This window comes from Pinus tabuliformis, chromosome 7 (assembly GCF_031772625.1).
Source record: "Pinus tabuliformis cultivar Carrire ecotype Pingquan chromosome 7, CPIR1, whole genome shotgun sequence".
Lineage (NCBI taxonomy): Eukaryota > Viridiplantae > Streptophyta > Pinopsida > Pinales > Pinaceae > Pinus > Pinus tabuliformis.
Genome location: NC_142293.1, coordinates 944,709,170 through 944,731,633, shown reverse-complemented (window position 1 = coordinate 944,731,633; position 22,464 = coordinate 944,709,170). Strand labels below are relative to the sequence as shown.

At 39.8% G+C, this 22,464-nt stretch overlaps 1 protein-coding gene across 2 annotated transcripts in view; it reads right to left on the bottom strand.

Annotated features, from left to right (window-relative positions):
* LOC149250742 (Zn-dependent exopeptidases superfamily protein) overlaps positions 1-22,464 on the bottom strand; it is a 346,388-nt gene that overhangs the window by 100,481 nt on the left and 223,443 nt on the right. For both annotated transcript variants that reach the window (XM_089459228.1, XM_089459227.1), the window contains exons 11-12: positions 20,520-20,639; positions 20,254-20,325 (exon numbers count right to left, since the gene is read on the bottom strand). In XM_089459228.1, coding sequence (XP_089315354.1) covers positions 20,254-20,325; positions 20,520-20,639 — 192 coding nt within the window. The remainder of the gene's footprint in view (positions 1-20,253; positions 20,326-20,519; positions 20,640-22,464) is intronic.

Sequence of the window (22,464 nt, the reverse complement as noted above, 5' to 3'; positions counted from 1 at the left end):
GGTCTGATCTCCTAGGACCAAGATTGAAAACCCATCGAAGCTCTCTGTCTGTATACCTCTCCGCTCAACCATCTGTGCATCGATGAAGTTGTGGGTTGCCCCACTGTCAACCAAAACTGATACTCGCTAGCCACATACTGTCCCCCGTACGCGTAGCGTCAAATACTTGGGAACTCCTCGCAATGCTACAAGGGCCCATCCAATGGGTGCAAAAGATGCACCACCTGCTGCTGGCGGTGGAGGTGGCAAAGGTCCCTGTACGGCATGGCTATCTCCTGCCTCCATATCATCCTCTTCTCCACTGCTCTTAGAGAAGACCTCAATAATGTGTGCTTTGACAGCAGCACATCTATGTCTTGGTGCCCACGGCTCCTAACAGGTGAAGCACAACCACTTCTTCTTCAGCTCCCTCCTGGCATCGTCGTCAAGCTGTACTCATCCTAGATTCCCCTTTGGGGGTGGAATCCTCACATCCTTCCCCTTAGACTGAAAAGTCTGTCTCTAGGGATAAGGTGTCCGAATCCTGGGTAAGACATCCTGTAAGTCCTGGATCCTGCTGATAGCGTCCTGGAGTGTGGCTGGTATAGTGGATCGGACTAAACCCCTAAGTGGCTCTGCTAACCCCTCAACATACATATAGACCCTCCGCACTGTGGATAGGTCTAGCACCATCACGGAGACCCTCAAGAAATCTGCAATGTAGGTCTTTGGGCTCCCTGTTTGTTTGAGCCTCGTCAGCTCAACAAAACGCTGCTCTGGATCCCTCCGATCAAATCGCTCCATCAATCTCCTGGTAAACTCAGCATATGTCATCACTGTGGAGTGCCCGAGTGTAACCATCCCATGAAACCACCAATCCTGGGCCTCACCATCCAAATGCAATGTTGCCACCTTGATGGCCTCTGTCTCCGACATCTGGTTAAGCTGGAAATAAATATCCAGCTTCTCCACCCAAGACTTTGCCGAACTGTTTGATGAACCATCAAACGTAGGCAAGTGGAATCTACTCGCTGCACGATGGGTGTCACCATCATGGTAATGCCGGTACCCTCTGTGATGGTCGCGAGGTCTACTATCTCGCTGGAGCTGAACAAAATCTCTGAATGGAGGGCTTCCCTGAACACCTGCCCATAGGCCTGGTATTCTGCAAAATAATCGCCCATATGTCCGGGCTCTGCCTCCTGCTGAGCTACTGCCCCCGTGTCGGCTCCTAAAAAAGTGGGCATGGTAGAGCGTGTAGGGGCATGTAAGGCCACCTACTGTGCAGTATCACGCTGCTCTAGCAAATGGTGGGATGCGCCCGATCCCTCACCAACCTGGAAAACCCGTGGGCTCTCACGCTGTCTGGCCTCTACTACCATGAATCTCTGCCCCATCACCTCAAAACCCGTGGGCTCTCACGCTGTCTGGCCTCTACTACCATGAATCTCTGCCCCATAGGCCTGGTATTCTGCAAAATAATCGCCCATATGTCCGGGCTCTGCCTCCTGCTGGGCTACGGCCCCCGTGTCGGCTCCTAAAAAAGTGGGCATGGTAGAGCGTGTAGGGGCATGTAAGGCCACCTGCTGTGCAGTATCACGCTGCTCTAGCAAATGGTAGGATGCGCCCGATCCCTCACCAACCTGGAAAACCCGTGGGCTCTCACGCTGTCTGGCCTCTACTACCATGAATCTCTGCCCCATCACCTCAATCTGCCTCGACAGATCCTACACTGATTTGAGGAGTATATCCGCAAATCTCTTCCCGTCATCATCTACCATCGGATCCTCCTGCTCTGCGTCCACCACAGGCTCCTTCTGTTCTGCGTCCACCACAAGCTCCTCATGTTCCGCGTCCACCACTGGAACACAATCTCCCTCTCCATAAGTGTTCTCCAACCTACGCCCAGTGTCTTTGTATCTCCGACCTCTGTAACAGATGTAGGGTTTTTCCCCCGGTGTCATAGATTACTAACTCCACAGGCTGAGCTGGATCTATGCTCTGATACCACTGTAATATCCCTTATCACGAATATTCCTCAAACACAAGCAAACTCCAACCAACCAAAGATGGACCAGGAGGGCATTTACCAGATATGTCACCTCTGAAAAGAGGACGAGATCTGGAGGCTACCTGGCCCTTTCCAGACTCTGTCCAAGAGTATAGGAGAAAACACACAAGTGGTATAATATCTGAGAATGCTCAAAGAGATAAAAATAACAATGGTGCAACATATAACAATATAACCATAAGCAGATACTCAAAAAAATGCAAAGAGAAATGCTAAGCCATTTTATTATACTGAGTAATAGAATGAGTACAGGAGGTGATCAGAAAGATGGCACCTCGACTTGCACAAGGCAAGTGAAGAGATACACTAAGAATAGTAAAGGAATGGCCCCTCTCTAAACTGCGTCCAAGTTGCTGGAGAACTGTCGTGTTGCTGTTGCTGCTGCTAGAAAACAAATGAGGATTTGGGGTTGCTCCCCTTCTCAGAAAATGCCAAAACTCTGGAATCGGACTCTACTCAAGAAACCCAGAAAAACCCAGAAGCTTTTCTGAAATGGTCGAACCCTGAAAATCACCCCCCTTGGGGTTCTACGCAGTCCCTCAATGCTCTGCACTGCCACTGAATGAAACCCTCCAAAAATCTGCCTGAAACCTCTGCCAAAGCTCTCCAATATGCAAGGGCTGATCCCCTGCTCTATCTCTCAGCACAAATCCTACTGCAAACCCTCAACCCAGAACTCCTGCCAGAAAGAACTACGTCACCCCTCTCAGTGCTGCGCAGTCCTCCAAAACGCTGATGAAACTACTGCTAAAATGTTGATGAAACTACTGCTGAAATGCCAATGGAAATACCTTGCCCGAGCAGGCACTCGAAGTCCCCTGGGGCTAAGGGTGAGATCTTCGAACGGAGACACTCAATGCACTAAACAGTGCTGCAGACTAGCTAAACAGTCAGCGTGCTCTAAGTCGAAATGACTATCACAAATGCTCATAACTGAATGATCAAAATGAGGGGGCTTCTCTCTCCTTTATAGCCTTTACCTCTCTCAATCCCAAGGCTCACCTCCTCCAATGTAATTCCCCTCTTGCCACGTGTTTCTTCCCTTCTCAATGTTGTTAAAAGCGTGAGCGGGATTAAATCGGCGCCGGGAATGAAGCGGAAAAAATCGGAAAAAGCGGGAAAAAAGCGTTTGGTACAAAAATATTCATTTTTTTTCATTTTTTTTCAATTTTTTTAATATCTAAACCATCTACAACATAAAATAAATACATTGACACATAAATATGATAAGAAAACTAATATATAAGATGTTTAATATCATTTCTAGCGCTAAAATCACACATAACATTGAATCATGTCCTGAATAGTAAGTCCTGAGTCTTGACTCCTGTGTCCCAGCTCAGCCTCAAAATATCAACAAAAAATATGATAATGTATCTCATCATGTCATAATGTCATAGACTCATATACAATAAAATGAAAGTCTAATCCTATTGATTTCCTCTGCCCCTCTTGCGAGAAAATGTCACAGCTTTCTCTTTCCCTCTAGATGTAGATGCTGGTGCCTGTGCTGGTGGAAATGGCAATGGAGTCTGATGTGCTCTAGAAGCTGAAGAACTAGAAGTATGAGCTACAGGAGGTAGACCACGTCCTCTACTGGTCCTAGTGGTAGCCCGGGTAGGCGGTGTCACCTCCTCCTCCTGCTCCTCCTCCTCCACCTGCTCCTCCTCCTCCTCCTCCTCCCCCTCATCCTGCACTAACCAATCATCAGTAGAATCCATGAGAGGCCTCTCGGCCTCAACCCTCCATGCAGCAGTGGTGTCAATCCCATCCAATGAGATGGCATCCACATCAGGCGTCCTCTCAAGTTGCCTCACCCACAATCGAAGATTGTAGTAGACATAGACCATGTCATTAAGTCGCTGGGACTCCAACCTATACAAAGATCATGAAATAATAATTAATAAATCCAAATTTTCATTATAAATCGTGCTGCCATGGACCCCCGAGCTTTTTTACGAAAAAAGCGCACTTTTTTCAAAAAAAAACGCGCTTTTTTCAAAAAAAAGCGACAAAAAAAATTTTAGGCGCTTTTTTCCCATAAAAAGCGCGCTTTTTTGAAAAAAGTGCGATTTAATCGCGCTTTTAACAACACTGTCCCTTCTACGCAGTCCCTCCAAGTGTCTGCATGGGCTCCATCTCTGCGTCCCCCTTTGGCCCTCTTAGCTCCCCTTTAAGTCACAACGTTGTGCTACTAGGAAGTGACTTTTATTCTTAAAGTGAGTTATGTCCCCCTTCCTCACCCTTTTATTTATAAATAACTATAGAAGGCAAAAATTGAGCAAAACCGAATATTCCAATTAACCATGGCTAATTAGGAATATTACATGGACAACCTTCAATTCAGCCATTTTCTCACCTAGGTTTGGTCATGCTTGTCCATTGAGACAAGCCCAGGTGCACCATCTTATTATCTATTGTATTTTGCCTTCAGAAAAGTAATAAAATGGCTCAGCGGTTTCATATTTGCAGCATTTTGATGGGTGTTTAATGTGTATTTCGTTTTTATATTCTGCTGCACAGATTATTTTCTTTATATCACTTGTATTCCTATTTAGGATCTTTACATTTTTTTTTTGAAAATTTCAAACTGTTATGTGAGGAACTACACTTTTTGAATGCTCCCAAGGTGCCCCTTGATGTTCCCTAGACGCTTCCTAGATGCTCCCTAAGTAAAAGTGACATTCTCCTTTATCTTTCATTTTGATCCTTTTACTTAAATTTTTAACATTACCATGAAATGACTCGGAATGTTTGAGAGTGGTTCCAACCTCATTAGACTTCATATGGAGAAAATAGAATTTCATATCCCATTCAGAATTCAGCAGACTTAACAGTTTTCAAGATCAATGGGATTGTGGCGTTTCACTGGATTATATCATGTACGAGGGCATGTGATTGGCATTCAATGAAGAGCACCAAGCCCTATATGTACCTTAGTGTTGGTGTTGTTAATTGTTGACCTCCTTTGTCATGGCCTTAGCAATTATGTACCCTTCACTCAAGTCAAAATCATTGATCAGGCATGTTAAGATTTCTCTACCATATTAGAAGGCTTGGATTAAGTTGTTTGATCAAAATTAGGCAATGTTGACAAATATCCCTATAGAATTGAAGTAGAGGCAAAGGCTAGACAAAAGAAGAGTTATCTAGATTCTAGATAGTTGATGCTGGAATAATTAATCATTGATGTACAATGGATGCCATATCTATCTTGATTTATGTAAAAATATGCATGTTTTCATGTCTTCTACAACAAATTTGGTAATTTGGATGTTTTTTAATATAAATGCAAAAAAATATAAATATATATATATATAGTAAACGCTTCCGAGACGCTTTGCTTCCTAGATTTTTGGGAAATGAAGCTTTCGCATCCCCACTTCCAAAAAAGGTCCCCGCTTCGTGCACGTTGGTTTGAGGTATCATAAGGCCTAACTTAGGGTGTTTTAATTGCTCATTGAAGATTGTTCTAAGGATCACTTGAGCAGCTAATTGGAGGTATGTGTAAGAATACTTTTGTTGTTAGAATCTCTACGGCGCAGAAATCAGAGTTAGAGTAGCACGTATATTGGACATATTAATTTAAGGAGCAAACCTAATGTTGGAGGTCACAGTGTGATAAGTATATGTTTTCTAAAATCAAATTCAAGACAAGTAGAAGCAGGTCATAGGGCATACCTGTGGCACATTAGTTTGTGTCTGTAAAAGAAGTTTAAGAACAAGAGTTGCAATGACAACAATATTCTAAATGAATGCAAGCAATGAATCTCCAATGACATAGTTGCAGTGAAAGTGTCATGATAGTGAGTTGTTGAAGAAGATTGAACATTGTTGTAACTGGGCCATTGTCCCTGGTACAAGAGCCCAAGATTATTGCTCTATATTTTAGTAACGATGGCAAGGTGGTGCTAGGCTAGGAAGTTGTAGCTTCCTTCAGGAGGTTGTCGCCTCCTTCTAGTGGATGCTAGTAAACTAAGGGTTGTAGCTCCTTCCAATTGTGACTGGTAAATATCTTGGAGTTGTAGCCCTTCTAGTGGTAGCTAGTAAATTGGAAGTTGTAGCTTGCCTTGTAATATAAATAAATTGTTTATATAATTCTTGTGTATTCCTTGATGTGATGTTATTGGTTAATACTCTGTGATTTTTAATTGTTGAAGTTTATGAAATATGGATTCACACCCCCCCCCCCCCCAGTTTTTCCAACATCCACAATGTTAGCACAAAATCTTAATCAAAAATCTTTAAACAAATTTTAAGTTAAGTAAATGAAACTCCTATTCTATAGCAGCCAAGAAGAGCTGATTTCAATCAGCCTTTCTTGATTGACTTGTGACTGTTGGGACAACCACAAATACAAGCCTTTAATTCACTCAATATTCAATAAAGATCATGAAATAAGAACCAAGAATGATAGTAGAGTTTTTATGAGAAAGAAATCAGAGAGTTCTTTGAAGGCCCTTTTAGAAATTCTTTGGAAGTTCTTAGTCCAAGTGGGACTAATGCCTCTTAGGATGGTTGAAAGTGGATGATTCAACCCAGAAACTTCCCCACTTCAAGCCTTGAGCTACATGTAAACCACACTTAAGATCTTGCCCACAAGATTAACAAAATTAGTGAAATTTTGCACAATGATCAACTAAACATGTTATTCAACCTAGAAACACATGTAATAGTTAAATCTAAAATACAAAAAATTCAAAAGAATAGCAAGCAATTGCTACTCTTTCCCTTGGACAACAATGTGTTGAATTTGTAACTATGGTCAATCTTCATAATGTAAATTTGGTCATCAGAGGTGAAAAGGATTTCTTCTACCATTTCTCTTTGACAAATTCCCTTGCAGATGATGATGACATCTGGCTCGTAGCTAGTGGAGCATCAAGGCACATGACCAGAGAACGTGGGAATCTTACCAGTATGACAGAAAAGAAGTTGTCTCAAAGGGTTGAAATGGGAGATAATAACAGTGATGCAGTCAAACGAGTTGGAAAGGCATCCATAGATTTGGAATTTGGTAACAACATGCATCTCAGTAATGTCCTTTATGTACCAGGTTTGAAAAAGAATCTTGTTTATGTTTCTTGTTTAAAAGATGAAGGAAATAGAGTTCCTTTTGTGGATGGCAAAGTACTTGTTTGGTCCAAGACAACTATTGCACAAAAGGTATGGACATCTTCATTTTAGAGCATTGTTGGAATTGAGTCAAATAGTGTCAAGGGTTCCTGAACTACAAATCAAGAATGATGGAGTATGCAAAGGTTGTGCTCTTGGGAAGAACATCAAGAAACCATTTCCATGTATGAAGAAGCAGCTAGTCAGCAGGTGTGGAAGGAAGAAATGAATGAAGAGTACCAATCAATCATGAAGAATGATGTTTGGTAAATCGTTCAAAGGCCTGAAAAGAAGTCAATTGTGACTTCCAAGTGGATATACAAGATTAAGCATGCTACAAATGGGAGTATTGACAAATACAAGGCACGATTCATGGCTAGACAATTCTCCCAGAAAGAGGGAGAAGACTATGATGAGACTTTTGCTCCAGTTGCTAGGTACACTTCTATTATCTCCATCATTTTACTTGTTGGATCAGTGGGATAAGACCTACACCAGATGGATGTAAAGACTACTTTCCTCAATGGAGTAATTAGGGAAGAGGTGTACATAGAGCAACCTCAAGGATTTGAGCTATATACAAAGGAGTCTCATGTTTGCAGGTTGAAAAAAGCCTTGTATGGACTTAAGCAAGCTCCAAGAGCTCAGTATGCTCATATCGACAACTATTTGGTGAGACTAGGATTTACCAAGAGCGAAGCTGATCCAAAGCTTCACTTTAAGGTTGTGAAGAATGCACCTGTGATCTTACTATTATATGTGGATGACTTGTTTCTAACAAGTGTCAAGCCTCTTATCATTGAATTCAAGAAGCAGTTGGCTTATGAGTTCAACATGAAGGACCTTGGGTTGATGCACTATTACTTGGGATTAGAAGTACGGCAGAAACTTGGTGAAGTCTCCTTGGTCAAGGAAAGTATGTGTTAGAGATCCTTCAAAGATTCGGTATGATGGATTGCAAATCCATAGCAACTCCCATGGTGACTAACTTGAACAAGTTAAAAGGCTCAAACTCTAGATTGGTAGATCCATCTATGTATCAGCAGCTGAATGGTATGTTAATAAATTTGGTTAACACCAGGGCGAACATCTGCTATGTTGTGAACACCTTGAGCAAGTTTCAGGTAGAACCGAGACATGACCATTGGATTGTAGCAAAGCACATCTGGAGATATTTGCGTGGTACAATTAACTATGGCTTGAGGTATGTTGCAAACAAGGATGTACAGCTTCAGGGATATATAGACGTTGATTGGGTAGGAAGTGTTGATGCTATGAAGAGTACCTCGGGAGTATCTTTAGTTTGGGATCCACTATGATATCGTGGATGAGCAGGAGGCAAAGGTCGATTGCACTCAACACTATCGTGTAGGAATTTACAGGGTAAGTTCCTCAGACAGAACACCAAAGGACACCGCTCACAAACAGATCACAGATCAATACACCAGTATTTTGACGTGGTTAAAACCCTCAAAGAGGGAAACAGTCCACGGCCTGAGCCAACGCGGCCACTTCAGGCAATTTATTAATAAAAGAATGAAAATTTACATATGCTTCTCTCATAGATGGATTACCCTACAAATGACCCTCCATGCTCTTTAAATAGAGATCATGGACCAATCGGGTGTTAAGCCACGGATCAAGTGTCGGTAATACTGAGGAGAGAATGAACCGTCGGATTGTAAGTTACAAAATGTACATAGTAAAGAAACACACTTTACCTAACTCTATACTAGACCAAGTTGTACTTAATTATTTCCTATGTGTCGGAATATCCTAACATCCCCCCTTAAGAACAACTTGGGATAGGATTGAAGGATTTACATATATGACACAATAGGAGAAGGAAGGAGGCACTAGAGCCTATCCCCCCTTAGTGACAACTTCCTGAACTCCAACCATAAATCGAAGTTTAGTGAACTTCGCCTCTGTGAGAGCCTTTGTAAAGATGTTTGCAACTTGATCATCTGTTGAACAATATTGCACTTCAAGAACATGGTCATGAATGAGCTTTCTGATGAAGTGCATGTGCAGTTCAATGTGTTTGTTGCGCTGATGTTGGACTGGATCTTTGCATAGCTGAATGGCACTTTGATTATCACACCAAAGTGTAGTCGGATGCTGCTGCTGAAAGCCAAACTCTGACAGGATCTGACGAAGCCACAAGGCTTCCTTACTAGCTTCTACAGCACCACGATACTCTGCTTCTGCTGAAGAAAGAGAAATGGCACCTTGTTTCTTGCAAGCCCATGTAATAGGTCCTGAACCAAGAGTGAACACATAACCTGCAGTAGACTTCCGATCATCAGGGTCACCAGCCCAATCGGAATCAGTGAAACCAACCAATAGAGGAGCTGCTTCGGCACTGTAATGAATCCCAAACTGAACTGTACCTCGAACATAACGAAGTATTCTTTTAGCTGCTTTCCAATGACTTTCACGTGGGTTTTGCATAAACCGAGCAACAAGGCCAACAGCAAAGGAAAGGTCAGGACGAGTATGGGTTAGATACAAAAGTTTTCCTACAAGTTGACCGTATAAGGTAGCATCAACTTCAGGAGAAGTACAAGTGACTGAAAGTTTGACTCCAGAGTGAAAGGGAGAAGGGGCTGGCTTACAGTCTTCCATGTGAAAATGGCATAGAATATCACAGGCATACTTGGACTGAGAAAGGGAAATACCTTCCTTGGATTGCAAGACTTGAAGACCGAGAAAATAATGTAAGTGTCCTAAGTCTGTCATTTCAAACTTCCTTTTAAGGCTAGACTTCACATGGTTTATAAGGTTGGGATCACTACCAGTCAGGATAAGATCATCAACATAAAGAACAAGAATGATAAGAGACTTGCCCACTTTCTTGGTGTAGACAGTATTGTCAGAATGACACCTAGAGAAGCCAGATTCTAAAAGAAAGTTATCCATTTTGGCATACCAAGCTCGAGGAGCTTGCTTGAGACCATAAAGGGATTTCTTAAGTCGACATACAAGGCTGGAGTCTGTTTGTATAAAGCCAATAGGTTGTTCCATATAGATTTCTTCATGCAAGTCCCCATGCAAGAAGGCAGATTTAACATCCATCTGATGGACTTCCCATTTGAAAGAAGCAGCAAGGGAAAGAACAAGGCGGATAGAGTTCATTTTGGCAACAGGGGAGAAGGTTTCAGTGTAGTCAATGCCTTCAACTTGTGAAAAACCCTTAGCAACAAGACGAGCTTTATGTTTATCAACTTTCCCATCTGGTCCATACTTGGTTCTGTAAACCCATTTGCATCTAACAAGTTTTCGTCCCTTTGGTAGAGGAACAAGATCCCATGTATCATTTGCCAATAATGAATTATATTCTTCATTCATAGCTGCTTCCCAATCTGGATGGCCTGAAGCTTCTGCAAAGGTGTCAGGATCATAATTCACTGAAGCTTGAGCCAGTAAAGAAGAGGCTCTCTCGAACTGAGAACGTGTACGTCGCTGATCTGTAGGATCACCGGCAAGATCACCTGCTGCATCCCGAGTAGCACGGACCCATTTTGGAAGCTGAGGAGCTGAAGGAGGATCCTGAGAAGGTGGGGGAGGATTTTCATCCTCTCTTTCATCATCTGAAGAAGAAATATTTTCAAAAGTAGAAGAGATAGGGAGAGGTGGCACATCCGCCGAACTAGGCTCGCAAGCCGATATATTTTCATCAAACTTCACATCTCTTCTAATGATAACATTTTTGGACTTAAGTGGAATAAGTCTATATCCTTTGACATCTTCAGAATATCCAACAAAAATACATTTTTCACTCTTTGGTTCTAAAGCTTTATGTTTCTCATCTAGAATATGGGCCCATGCTTCACTTCCAAAAACACGAAAGTGACTTACATCTGGTTTGTTTGAGCTCCATGCTTCTTCTGGAGTGATATTCTTTAAAACCTTAGTAGGAGTGCGATTTATTATGTAATTTGCACAATTAATTGCTTCTGCCCAATAATTAAGACTAAGTCCTTTAGATTGAAGCATACAATTAGCCATTTCCTTTAAGGTGTGATTCTTCCTTTCAGCTACACCATTTTGTTGTGGAGTATATGGAACAGTATGTTGCATTTGAATTCCATTCTCAGTGCAAAAGTTGATGAATGTGTTTTAAACATATTCTCCGCCATTATCAGATCTTAGCTTAAGAATTTGATGTCCAGATTGTTTTTCAACAAAGGCCTTAAAGGCCAAGAACATATTAAATACTTCACTCTTGAGTTTTAAGAAGTATAGCCAAGTGCGTCTGGAGAAATCATCAATGAAAGTTAAGAAATACTTGTAGCCAGAGAATGAAGCAACTGGAAGTGGACCACATTAATCACTATGCACGAGCTGTAAAGGGGCTGAGGCGTGCCAAGAGGCACGTTTTTCAAAATTGTCCCGATGATGTTTTCCGAGTACACATCCGGAACAAACACCATCTCTGCAAGATACCATTGGAAGACTTATCACCATATTTTCTTTACATAGATTCTGAAGAGAGCGATAGTTTAAGTGACCAAATCGCTCATGCCAAAGTTTGCTCACTTCATCATTATGAGCAACAAATACCGAGGGAAGATTTGATGACCCAAAGTTGTGAAACTTATACAACCTTGTAGAATCATCATCAATGCCAGTAGCTAAAATCTGTCTAGGATCTCTTAGGTCCTTAATTACAACATCGTGAGGTGAAAATTCAACGATTTTACCTTCACCTGAATGAGTTATCTGATATACAGATAGAAGGTTGCAGAATAAGGTTGGAACACATAATACATCATTAAACTGACCATTGTCTATATGAACAGTTCCAGTCCCTACAACACTAAGAGATCTATCATCACCAACATATATATTTTTGGTGTTACAATCATTTAAAGAAGAAAACATGGCTTTGTTTTTGGCCATGTGATAAGAAGCTCCAGAATCAATGAGCCACTCATGAGAATGAGAAGAAGAAGATACAATTAGTGCATAGCCAGACCGAGATGCTTGACAACCACATGCAGAAAGTGCCATTCCTGAAGATGAAGTTGAAGTTGAAGATTGCTCCAAATGGATGTTATGCTTCTTCATTGCTGCTTCCAAGGCTTCCATCTTCTTAAAGCATTTGGATTCTAAGTGTCCATCTCGATTACAAAAGTTACAATGTCTATCAGTCTTCTTCCCTTTGTTTTTATTTGTCTTATCATTTTGTTGAAATGATTTTTCATTTTGAGGCTGAAATTGCTTAGGACCCTTGTTTGGTTTAGGACCATTCTTTTTAGGATACAACTTCTTAGGATTCTTTGGATTTGGTTGTTGCTGGGCGGCTAATGCTTTCTTAGAAGAGTTTCCAAGATGAAGAAGACCAAGGTGTAAGAGTTTTTCTTGTTCTCTTATTAAAGAATCACAAAAGGAATCAAAGGAAGGGGACTTGTAGGTTTGTCCTTGAGAAATGAAGGCTTCTCTTGTAGAATGGAAGGTGGAAACAAACACAGAATAGGCTGGTCCCAACTTAGTAAGAATGGAGTAGATAAGGCTACTATCTTCTTTCTTAACCTAACACCTTCCAAGAGAAGTCTAAGGGTCTTGAACTTGGACAAAAAATCTTCAATGCAAGAAAAATTATTGGGGTCCAATGTAAGCAATTCATTTTCAAGTTGATGGGCTTTAAGTTCATTTTTAATTCCAAAGACTTTAGTAATTTGTTGCAGTGCTTCATCAGGAGTATCAAGTTCTGCAATATGGAATCTAAGATCTGGAGAAATAGACATCCCTATCAACCCACGTGCTTGGTCTTGCCTATTTTCCCATTTAGCTGCCTTATCTTCATCTTTCGGTTTGGTCTCTTGGCCTGTGGCTATTCTGTAAAGACCTTTACTTCTAAGTAAATCCACAATGTAGGACCACCATTGGAAGTAGTTAGTGCTATCAAGAATGACTTGGCATGGACTTTCCATTTTTAACAGAAACTGAAGCTGTAGATGCTGAAACTAAGTGTACCAATGGAAAGATCTCGAAAAATTAGGCCGTTTCAAAAAAAACGGTTCTGAAAACGGCTTCCGGATGAAGAAGTTATGGCTTTTTGAAAAAAAATTGACGAAGTCGTCGACGAAGTGCAGGAATGTGCGGGAATGAAAAAATCTGCCCCCACAAAATGGAGACTTGAACCCAAGACCTCTACTCTCATAAATTAGCTTTGCACCAAGTGAGCTATACAAAAAGTTTGAGAGAGAGAGAGAGAGGGGGTTGATGCTTTGGGTTGCGTGCTTGCTTTGAGAAAGCTCTTTGTCCCTACAAAACAAAAAGCACAAAACCCAACACGGACATACAAAAAAAACGAACCTTGCGACTCGAAGTTAGCTTTAGCCGGAAACTAGATATTTTCAAAAACGAACCTTGTGGCTCGAAGTTAGCTTTAGCCGGAAACTAAATATTTTTCTCAATGTTTCTGATTTTCCGAGATCACACTAAGGCGCAGCGGAAAAGAGCATACGCATGAGAAAAAACCTTCCTTTCTGTTTCTGATTTGCCCAGATCGCACAGAGTCGCAGGGCAAAGAGCATACGCAGAAATGAAAGGTATAGATCCGGTAATAAAAAAAGCTAAATAAGCCGAAACCGAAATAAAAAGAGAGAAAATAACTGTAAACTGCAAATAAACATTGTATACCTCCAGATCTTAAAAATGACACAGCTAGGGCTACCGGAAACCTTTTCGCGTGAAACGAAAGGGGTTCCTCACTGGAACAGATGCTCCCAACACAACAGAGCAATCCTCTCAGCCCGAAAGCAGTCAGAAACAATAGATCTAGGAAACGGTAGTCGGATGCAGTTCTACCGGCTTCAGATTTGGATCACGAACGGACGCGGCCCTCAAATAGCTCTGATACCATGTAGGAATTTACAGGGTAAGTTCCTCAGACAGAACACCAAAGGACACCGCTCATAAACAGATCATAGATCAATACACCAATATTTTGACGTGGTTAAAACCCTCAAAAAGGGAAACAGTCCACGGCCTGAGCCAACGCGGCCACTTCAGGCAATTTATTAATAAAAGAATGAAAATTTACATATGCTTCTCTCATAGACGGATTACCCTACAAATGACCCTCCATGCTCTTTAAATAGAGATCATGGACCAATCAGGTGTTAAGCCACGGATCAAGTGACGGTAATACCGAGGAGAGAATCAACCGTCGGATCACTACATATCGTGATCGTCGGATTGTAAGTTACAAAATGTACATAGTAAAGAAACACACTTTACCTAACTCTATAGTAGACCAAGTTGTACTTAATTATTTCCTATGTGTTGGAATATCCTAACCAGTGTTGCAGGAATCGCCCCCCCCCCCCCCCGGATCTGAGGCCGGAATCGCGTCCCGTACGGAAGCGTTCCGGAACCTCTCCCCGAAGCGCGATTCCAAATTTGCTGAAGCGCGATTCCTGTTTTTAAAAACGATTCCTGGAATTCTGGAAGCGTTGGCCCGGATCCGCGCTTCAGAGGGCGCTTTCGGGTTGGGTAGCCATGAATATTTTTTGCGTGACAATTTAAAGATGATGTTACTTCGGTTTTTTATTCACTTGTAATTTCTGAATTTGCCGTGGACATTTAACGCGTGATATATACGGATTAATTTCGTTAAATAATCTCAGAAATATGACGAAATCTTGGTCCTCTTTGCTGACTCTGTGTAGCTATTTACGCTAGACATTTAAGGATTAGTGTTGTTAAATTATTTCTTGAATTATGAGAAATATGTTGAAATCCCGTTGTATAAATTTCGTTTCGTTAATGTGACGTGGGAAAGAAATTACGCGTGGCCCAATTACGTAGAGCTTAGGGCCTTTTAATAAGACTGTTATAGTTATCGTTATTTATAGTCATGTGTTTAAACGGAGACTCGAAGGTATAATTGATACGAAAATCCATTTCTTATGACTTTTTTCAGTTCAAAACCTATGCAAATTTCCTTGGCAGGCCGCCTCTGAGTGATTTTGTTTCCATCCGCAGGCGCTTAGAATGGGAACCAGGTGCGTCCTGCCATGAGTCTGTCAACGAGCCTCCATGAAGAAATTAAATTACAAGTGATATTCCTTACCGTAACCATTCAACCCAACGTTTCCATTAAAAATAGCAAATTCAGCTAAATGCCAATGGCATTCAAACGTGTCCCACTTAGCTGTCATTTTTTCGCTCGGACTCTCGGACAACGAAATAACATACTATCGTTAGTAAGAGCTGTTTCGTTCATAACAAAACTGCGTGGAAAATTGTTCGTAATTTTTATGCGAGGCTTTAATTTTTAATTTTTGAGATATATTGGTTAATTGGTCCATTGTGATGATAATGTTGAATTGAATTGGAAAATTAATGCTTAATTTAATTTCAACTTCAAAATTATTGTTATAGTGTTATAAATAGAAAAACAATATATCACGATTATATTTATATTTTCATATAATCTTAATGCTTTTGAAAGTAATAAAATAAATAAATTTTTATAATATATCTATATATATAATAAATTTTTTATTTTATATATATATATATATATATATATATATATTCGAGTACAAAAATAAATATATTTAACAATTATTTATTTATTATATTACATAAATAAATTATGAATATATTTAATAATTCTTTATTTATTATCTTGTCAAAACATAATCATTTTTAATATTTTAAATGGAGAAGAAGTGAGTAACATGTTGCAAAGTATATAATACCATTTAAATTTATGATCCAGATTCTAGAACAAAGTTTTTGGAATAATAGCGCCATATTAATAGAACAAAGTTTTGGAATCATGGATGCCATATCTATCTTGATTTATGCAAAAATATGCATGTTTTCATGTCTTCTACAATTAATTTGGTATTTGGGATGTTTGTTTTGAGTATAAATGCAAAAAAATATAAAAATATATATATATATAGCAGACGCTTCCGCGGACGCTTCGCTTCCTAGATTTTTGGAAAATGACGCTTCCGCGCTCCCGCTTCCGCTTCCGCGCTTCCGCTTCGCTCCCGCTTCGTGCAACATTGATCCTAACATATCGAAGCAAAGTACATCACAGCCAATGAGGCTCGTACCCAAGTAATATGGATCTGGAAGTTGTTTACAGGATTGTTTGGCCAAGAGTTGGAACCGACAATGATACATTGTGATAATCAAAGTTGTGTGAAGCTTTCATAGAATCCCATGTTCCATGACAGGTCGAAGCATATTGAGATCATGTACCACTACATCTGTGACATGGTGCAAAGGAGAGAAATAAGGCTTAGTACATCTTCACTGATGAGCAGATAGTTGATGTTCTGACGAATCCGTTGCCAAGAGACAAGTTCATTTACTTCAAAGACAAGTTTGGGCTTGCGGAGATTACCCTTCTCGTTGACAGGGAGTGTTGATATATCTACAGTAAGGATGGGTACAAGAGACCCAGAGGGCTCAACGGGAAGTGTTGAGTGGTGTCCCCTGGAGAAGGACCCTCATCACACACTAGGAATGGTGGAGTGAGGTCCTAGACTCTGATCACACACTAGGCATAGTGGAGTGAGGTCCTTCAACATCCGGACTCTGATCACACACCGGAAGGGTGGAGTGAGGTCCTGGACCCTAATAACACACCGCGTAGGGTGGAGTGAGGTCCTTTAAGCATCTAGACCTAATTACCAACCAAGAAGGGGTTGAGTGAGGTCTTGGCCCAGTGTGCTCACCAGCAAGGATAAGTGAGTGCCTACTAGTTGAGGGTCTCAGCATTTTAGCCTAGGTAGAGGCCAAGGGATTCGAGAACCAATCACTCTAGAGTAGTGAGTCCTAATATGCTGATGACATTGCCATGGGTTTGGTACCACGCCAAATATGGCCACTAGCAAACGATCATGTTGGATAACCTTTTTCCTTTAGATAAATTTGTTCAATCAGAGAACACCTATGACAGGATTATGAATACCTCCCTCATTAAGAGGGAGTGTTGAATACTATGGTCAGTCTTCGTAATGTACATTTGGTCACTTGATGAAATTGTATTTATCATTGTAAACCATACTTATAAATGCTTGAGTCAAAAGAAAATTTATTTTGAGTCAAAGTCCCATTGCGACTTTTAAAAGATGTAAATTTGAATTTTTAAAATGAAAATTTTGGCTTCAAAAGTGACAAATCGGCTTCCCTCCAAGTCAAGTTGGCCCTGGCCAAGAGACACGTCCATTTACCCTAAACAAACTACTATATAAACGCAGCTCGAGCTCCTCCAATTGGCAATTTGCATTCTCTCACACAAGATAGTTTCTGCGCAAGTGAGTGAAGGACAAGAAGGACAAAGAAGGACGAAAAAGAAGCTTGAGTTTTCTCTCCTCTCTCTAGCAACTCACACATGTGATGTAATCTTTCTCTTTGGTTCGCATTTTCTTGGGGCAACAGTTGCAGGGGGCTGAAATTTCTGAGTTACTGGGCAACTGTTGCAGGGCTGAAATTCTAGGGCAATTGGCTATTGCAAAAAGGCCAAAATTCCGAAGTGCAAGATCAACAGTGAAGTGCAGGATCAAATTGGGTGACTTGACTTGGAGGACAAGACCAAGTTTGACCATAGGTCTAAATGTGTCTCTCATTGAACAAGAAGAATTTCTCTATTGCAAAAGGTTGCTAGGTTTTTCCCCATAATGGGTTTTCCTAGGGTAAATTTTGTTTTCTCTTGTGTAGAGAAGAAGAGAGAGAAAATAGAGAGAAAAAGGAGCAGAATGTCCTACTGGAATTCTGGTCTTCAAAAATTTTCTAGGTGCCTCCTCCATTGGGCAATGGGGTCATCATTTCCTGCCATGTGCATATAAGCAGGTAACAGGACCCACAGATACATTATATCTAACCAGCTGTGAAGAGCCGTATTCCCATCTCTATGCCAATCCTCCGAAAAATAAATGTAGTCCAAAATTATGACTAGAGACCAACTTTCAAGGAACAAATAAAATCAGAGACCGAAAGGTAATCAACTCAATAGCATAAGTGTGAACAGTACTTATGTCCAAATTCTTGAGATGTGTGGTAGAACTGGAGAATTGGCGAGCAGTTAATTTCTTGTTTCCCAAACATTGCAAAGTTGAATCCAAAGCTGAACCTGAAGCAAGAGCTAAAGCAATATCCATACTGAGATGGGGTGAGAATGCAATCAAATTGGATCTCCATTAAGGATGTAGCCGAGTTTGTCCTAAAAGCTGTAACCAAAAAATGTGTATATCCATTATCTATATCTGAAGGTATGGTTTCTCCATTGATCCAAGAGTTTTAAACCAGCTCCCAACTGTTTCCCGTCCATTTCCAAGAATCAGAATTAGCATCCAGAGATTATTTTTGTCTTTTTTTATTTATTGCAGGTGGAATCTAAACTGAATTCCCTCCAAGTAAAAAACAAGAAAAATAATGAAACAGATGATAGCTTTAGTTTAATGTAACAGAATATGCATGCATGTAGCTCTCTCTCTCTCTCTCTCTCTCTCTCTCTCTATATATATATATATATATATATAAGTAAAAAACAAGAAAAATAATGAAACAGATGATAGCTTTAGTTTAATGTAACAGAATATGCATGCATGTAGCTCTCTCTCTCTCTCTCTCTCTCTCTCTCTCTCTCTCTATATATATATATATATATATATATATATCCTAGCAATTTTCAAGAAGCAGGAATAGTATTCCAGGGATTGTTTCTGTCTATTTCATTTATTGAAGGTGGACTAAACTGAATCCCCTTCAAGTACAAAACAAGAAAAAGGATGAAAAAGACCATAGCATTAGTTTAATGTAAAGGGAATATGCATGTAGGTCTGTGTATGTGTGTGTGTATCTCTCTCTCTCTTTATCTATATTATATATATATATATATATATAGAGAGAGAGAGAGAGAGAGAGAGAGAGAATTGTTTCTAAGTTTATTAAAGCCTGAAATTAGCTATTTTGGAAACTTTAGACATTTTCAAAATTTTAGGTAACAGAGTGTTTTATCCCTCCAAAAAGTTAGATAGACATGCTTAGGGGTGGATTGTTGTGTAGCCGTGGCAGGAGCAACAAAAGCATTATGGAAATCCAACATATAAAATGGGCAAAAAAAAGAGAAATAGTGGTGTAAAGAGCTTTTTTGAGACCAAAATGATGTCTTCAGCAACAGTTTGTTGTCATTATTTGATAACCAGGTAATTAACTAATTGCAACCATTTAAAAATTTTAATGGGAGGCACCTATGAGTTCAGTTAAAAACCACACCATCGAAGGATCCTGTCTAGTAACAAATACCTACAGCATCTTATAATATTTGTAAGGCAATTTCTAGGACTGTTCCATCAAGTCCCAGGACAGGATTGGATGACCTGCAACACAAGTTTACATTCCTAAGGTATGTTCACAAGATATACTTGTTCAAGCCTGGGGAAGATTTGTCAAGGCAAGTGACTACATGACCATTAGGTACAGTGTACATATAGTGAATGTTAGGTTTATTCACTGAAATATATATTGGTCGTGATGATTGAAATGCATTTACTCTAGGAGAGCATAAGCATAGGATTGCAAGGGATTCAACGCACAAGTTTATACTTGGCTACTTTGGATATAAGTATTGTTATTTGTTTGCTGTTTCAGATTTATGATTGATTCTTTGCTTTCGTTCGTCAAGTCTTGTTTTGAAACTTTTTATCTAATTCTTTGTCTCTTGTTGGCATGTAGTCACACTCTCTAACAAAAAAATGCCAATCTCATTGATCATTTCGCTCATGAATGGACAACAATACAACTTCCTCATTTTATCCTTTTCCAGCTTTGCCCTAAATTATTTTGCTAATGCACAACTTACTAGCATATTTTGTTAACAATTATTTCTTTATCTCAATCATATTAACTCTCATTAGTTTAGAAATTAAAATATCTAATATTAAAGCACATATCTAATATTAAAGCGGGTGTAAGCTATCTGAGAGCTGGGTAAATTCCAATTAGAATAAATGAGAAAACATACACTCAAACAATACTCGACCAACAATTTATATTTATCTAGAATTTGAGTACATTTCTGCACTAAGAACCTACGGATGATGACCCACCTGTTGAGTGTGTGCAAAGAATGTAGGAACTCCCTCTGTCATAGCTTTGCCAACAGAACCAATTTCCACTACCTATGCATAAGGAAGAAAATAATTAATGCAGCATCATACCAGAAAGGGCTCTCTTGAAATCAGTATACCACAAAAAGTATTGTAATAATTTTTTAAAACTAGATAGTAGAAACATGTGAACTATCCAAGTCTTTAACCTCAATCTGACATAAATGACTATATTTCAGTTTAAAAGGTCACGTTGGTAGTAGTACCTGATCAATCAATGCACTACTAAGGCCATTAACTGAATCTGCACCAGAGGAAAGCTCAGCAAGGAATTGTCGACTACCAAGATAACCCCATGCTTCCCCTGTGACAACTAAAAAGACCAGCTGCAGAAGTAAAACATATGAAAAATCAACAAATGTTCAGCATGCAACACAAATTTTCCAACCTATGAATTGATAGATTGCAAGTCATTGCATACCATACAAACACATCAACAGCAAGAAAAACTCTCAGCTCAAATTATTACTCAGAGGTCAAAATAGTGATTTTCAAAGATTTATTGCATAGGACAATCCAAAACAGAGAATATATCTTCAAATGCCATGGCCCACAAAAAGCTAAATTATCCTAAGTAAGAATTGCCTTAAAAACTGTTTAGCCTTAGTGAATTCTGCTTTACTACTTTCCAGTAAATTTCAATCATAGCCACGTAGATACATCCTTTACCCTACAATGCACATTGATCTTCGACCAGTATAGAACCATCAAGAAAACAGTAGATATTGAAACTGCAGCCAGAAAGAAACGTGTCTAAGATACTATACCTTAATTTTCCCAACTGAAGATTTGTATTGTAATGTCCGTTTGCAGTGAAGACATAATTTTACCTTCTACTTGTGTGCACAATCTTCAACCAATTAATTCACACAACTAGTGCATACTTATCAGATAGAACATGAACGTTTAAACTAAATGAATGATGCATTGAATAATCAATTAGCATTATCTTCCATATACTCAGATGTAATGTTGGTTACCAAGAAGACTGAAGCTTCCCCTTTTAATGCTTGTGTTCAACAAGCAAGAAGGCTGCCTAATGTGACTACAAAAGAAATAAGCCAATTTTATTCTATTTCATAGAGAAATACAGGAGCTTCTGAGCTACAAAGGACTCAAGAGTAACACCCAAGCTAATATAATCACCCAAAGCATGTCTATAGGTAATAAACTTTGAAGAAATTTATGCACCAATGGCGAGGATGAGCTCCATTAGGTCACCCAATTGGCAGCACTTCTGCTGGACCAAAAGGTACATCAGATGAAAACTATGTTCCTAAAAGGTGATCTTGCGAAGGACAATTACATGGAACCAGAAGGATTCAAGATGAAGGGGAAGGAGTCGTTCATGTGCAAGTTGCAGAAATCCCTGTATGGAGTCATGGACTAAAGCAATTGCTTGAGCAATGGTTCAATTCTGTTATGCTTCAAAATGGCTTTGTTCATCGTAGTGCCAAACAGTGCATCTCCTAAAAGACAGAGGGAGAATCATTGTCATTGTCCTGTATGTGGATGATCTCATATTAGCAGGACACCAACATAAGTTTAGTGAACATGACCAAACTGCTATTCTCATCTCAATTTGAGAACAAAGGATATTGCCAAGTTGCACTATTGCGTGTGTATTGTGACTATAGATAGGTTGAATTGAGGAATTGTTCTGACCCAAGAAAGTAACTAAGCAGTATTATTGAACAATTTGGGATGAATTGTAATGTACAAAGCTAGAAAATATGCAAATTTTCTTTTCAAATTGCAGACTTCCCTTTGACAACTTTCTGGTACTCTCTTACAACAGAGTCCTGGATAAATTCTGCCCACTGAAAATATAAGTGCAAGTCATCAGCTCTCCACTTTATCTTCAAGAGAGACTTGATCTGAAATCTGAAGCAACTCAGCCTTTGCAAACAAGCTGTCAATGTAGAGACTGAACCACCAAGGAAGCAAGACTGAGTACTGAAGCAACCACTGGTGAATACCCTGAGCATCAATTGCTGAAGATGCATTTCGGACCTCTGCTAATGTGCAACAATAATGCCAAATTAGTTCTCTGATGACTGAGGAATTCAGCATTTAAATGGAGCCTTTGCCACTTCAAAAATGGGTCTGCAAAATAAAGATAAATGCGGCCTTCAATGCTGGTAAAATACA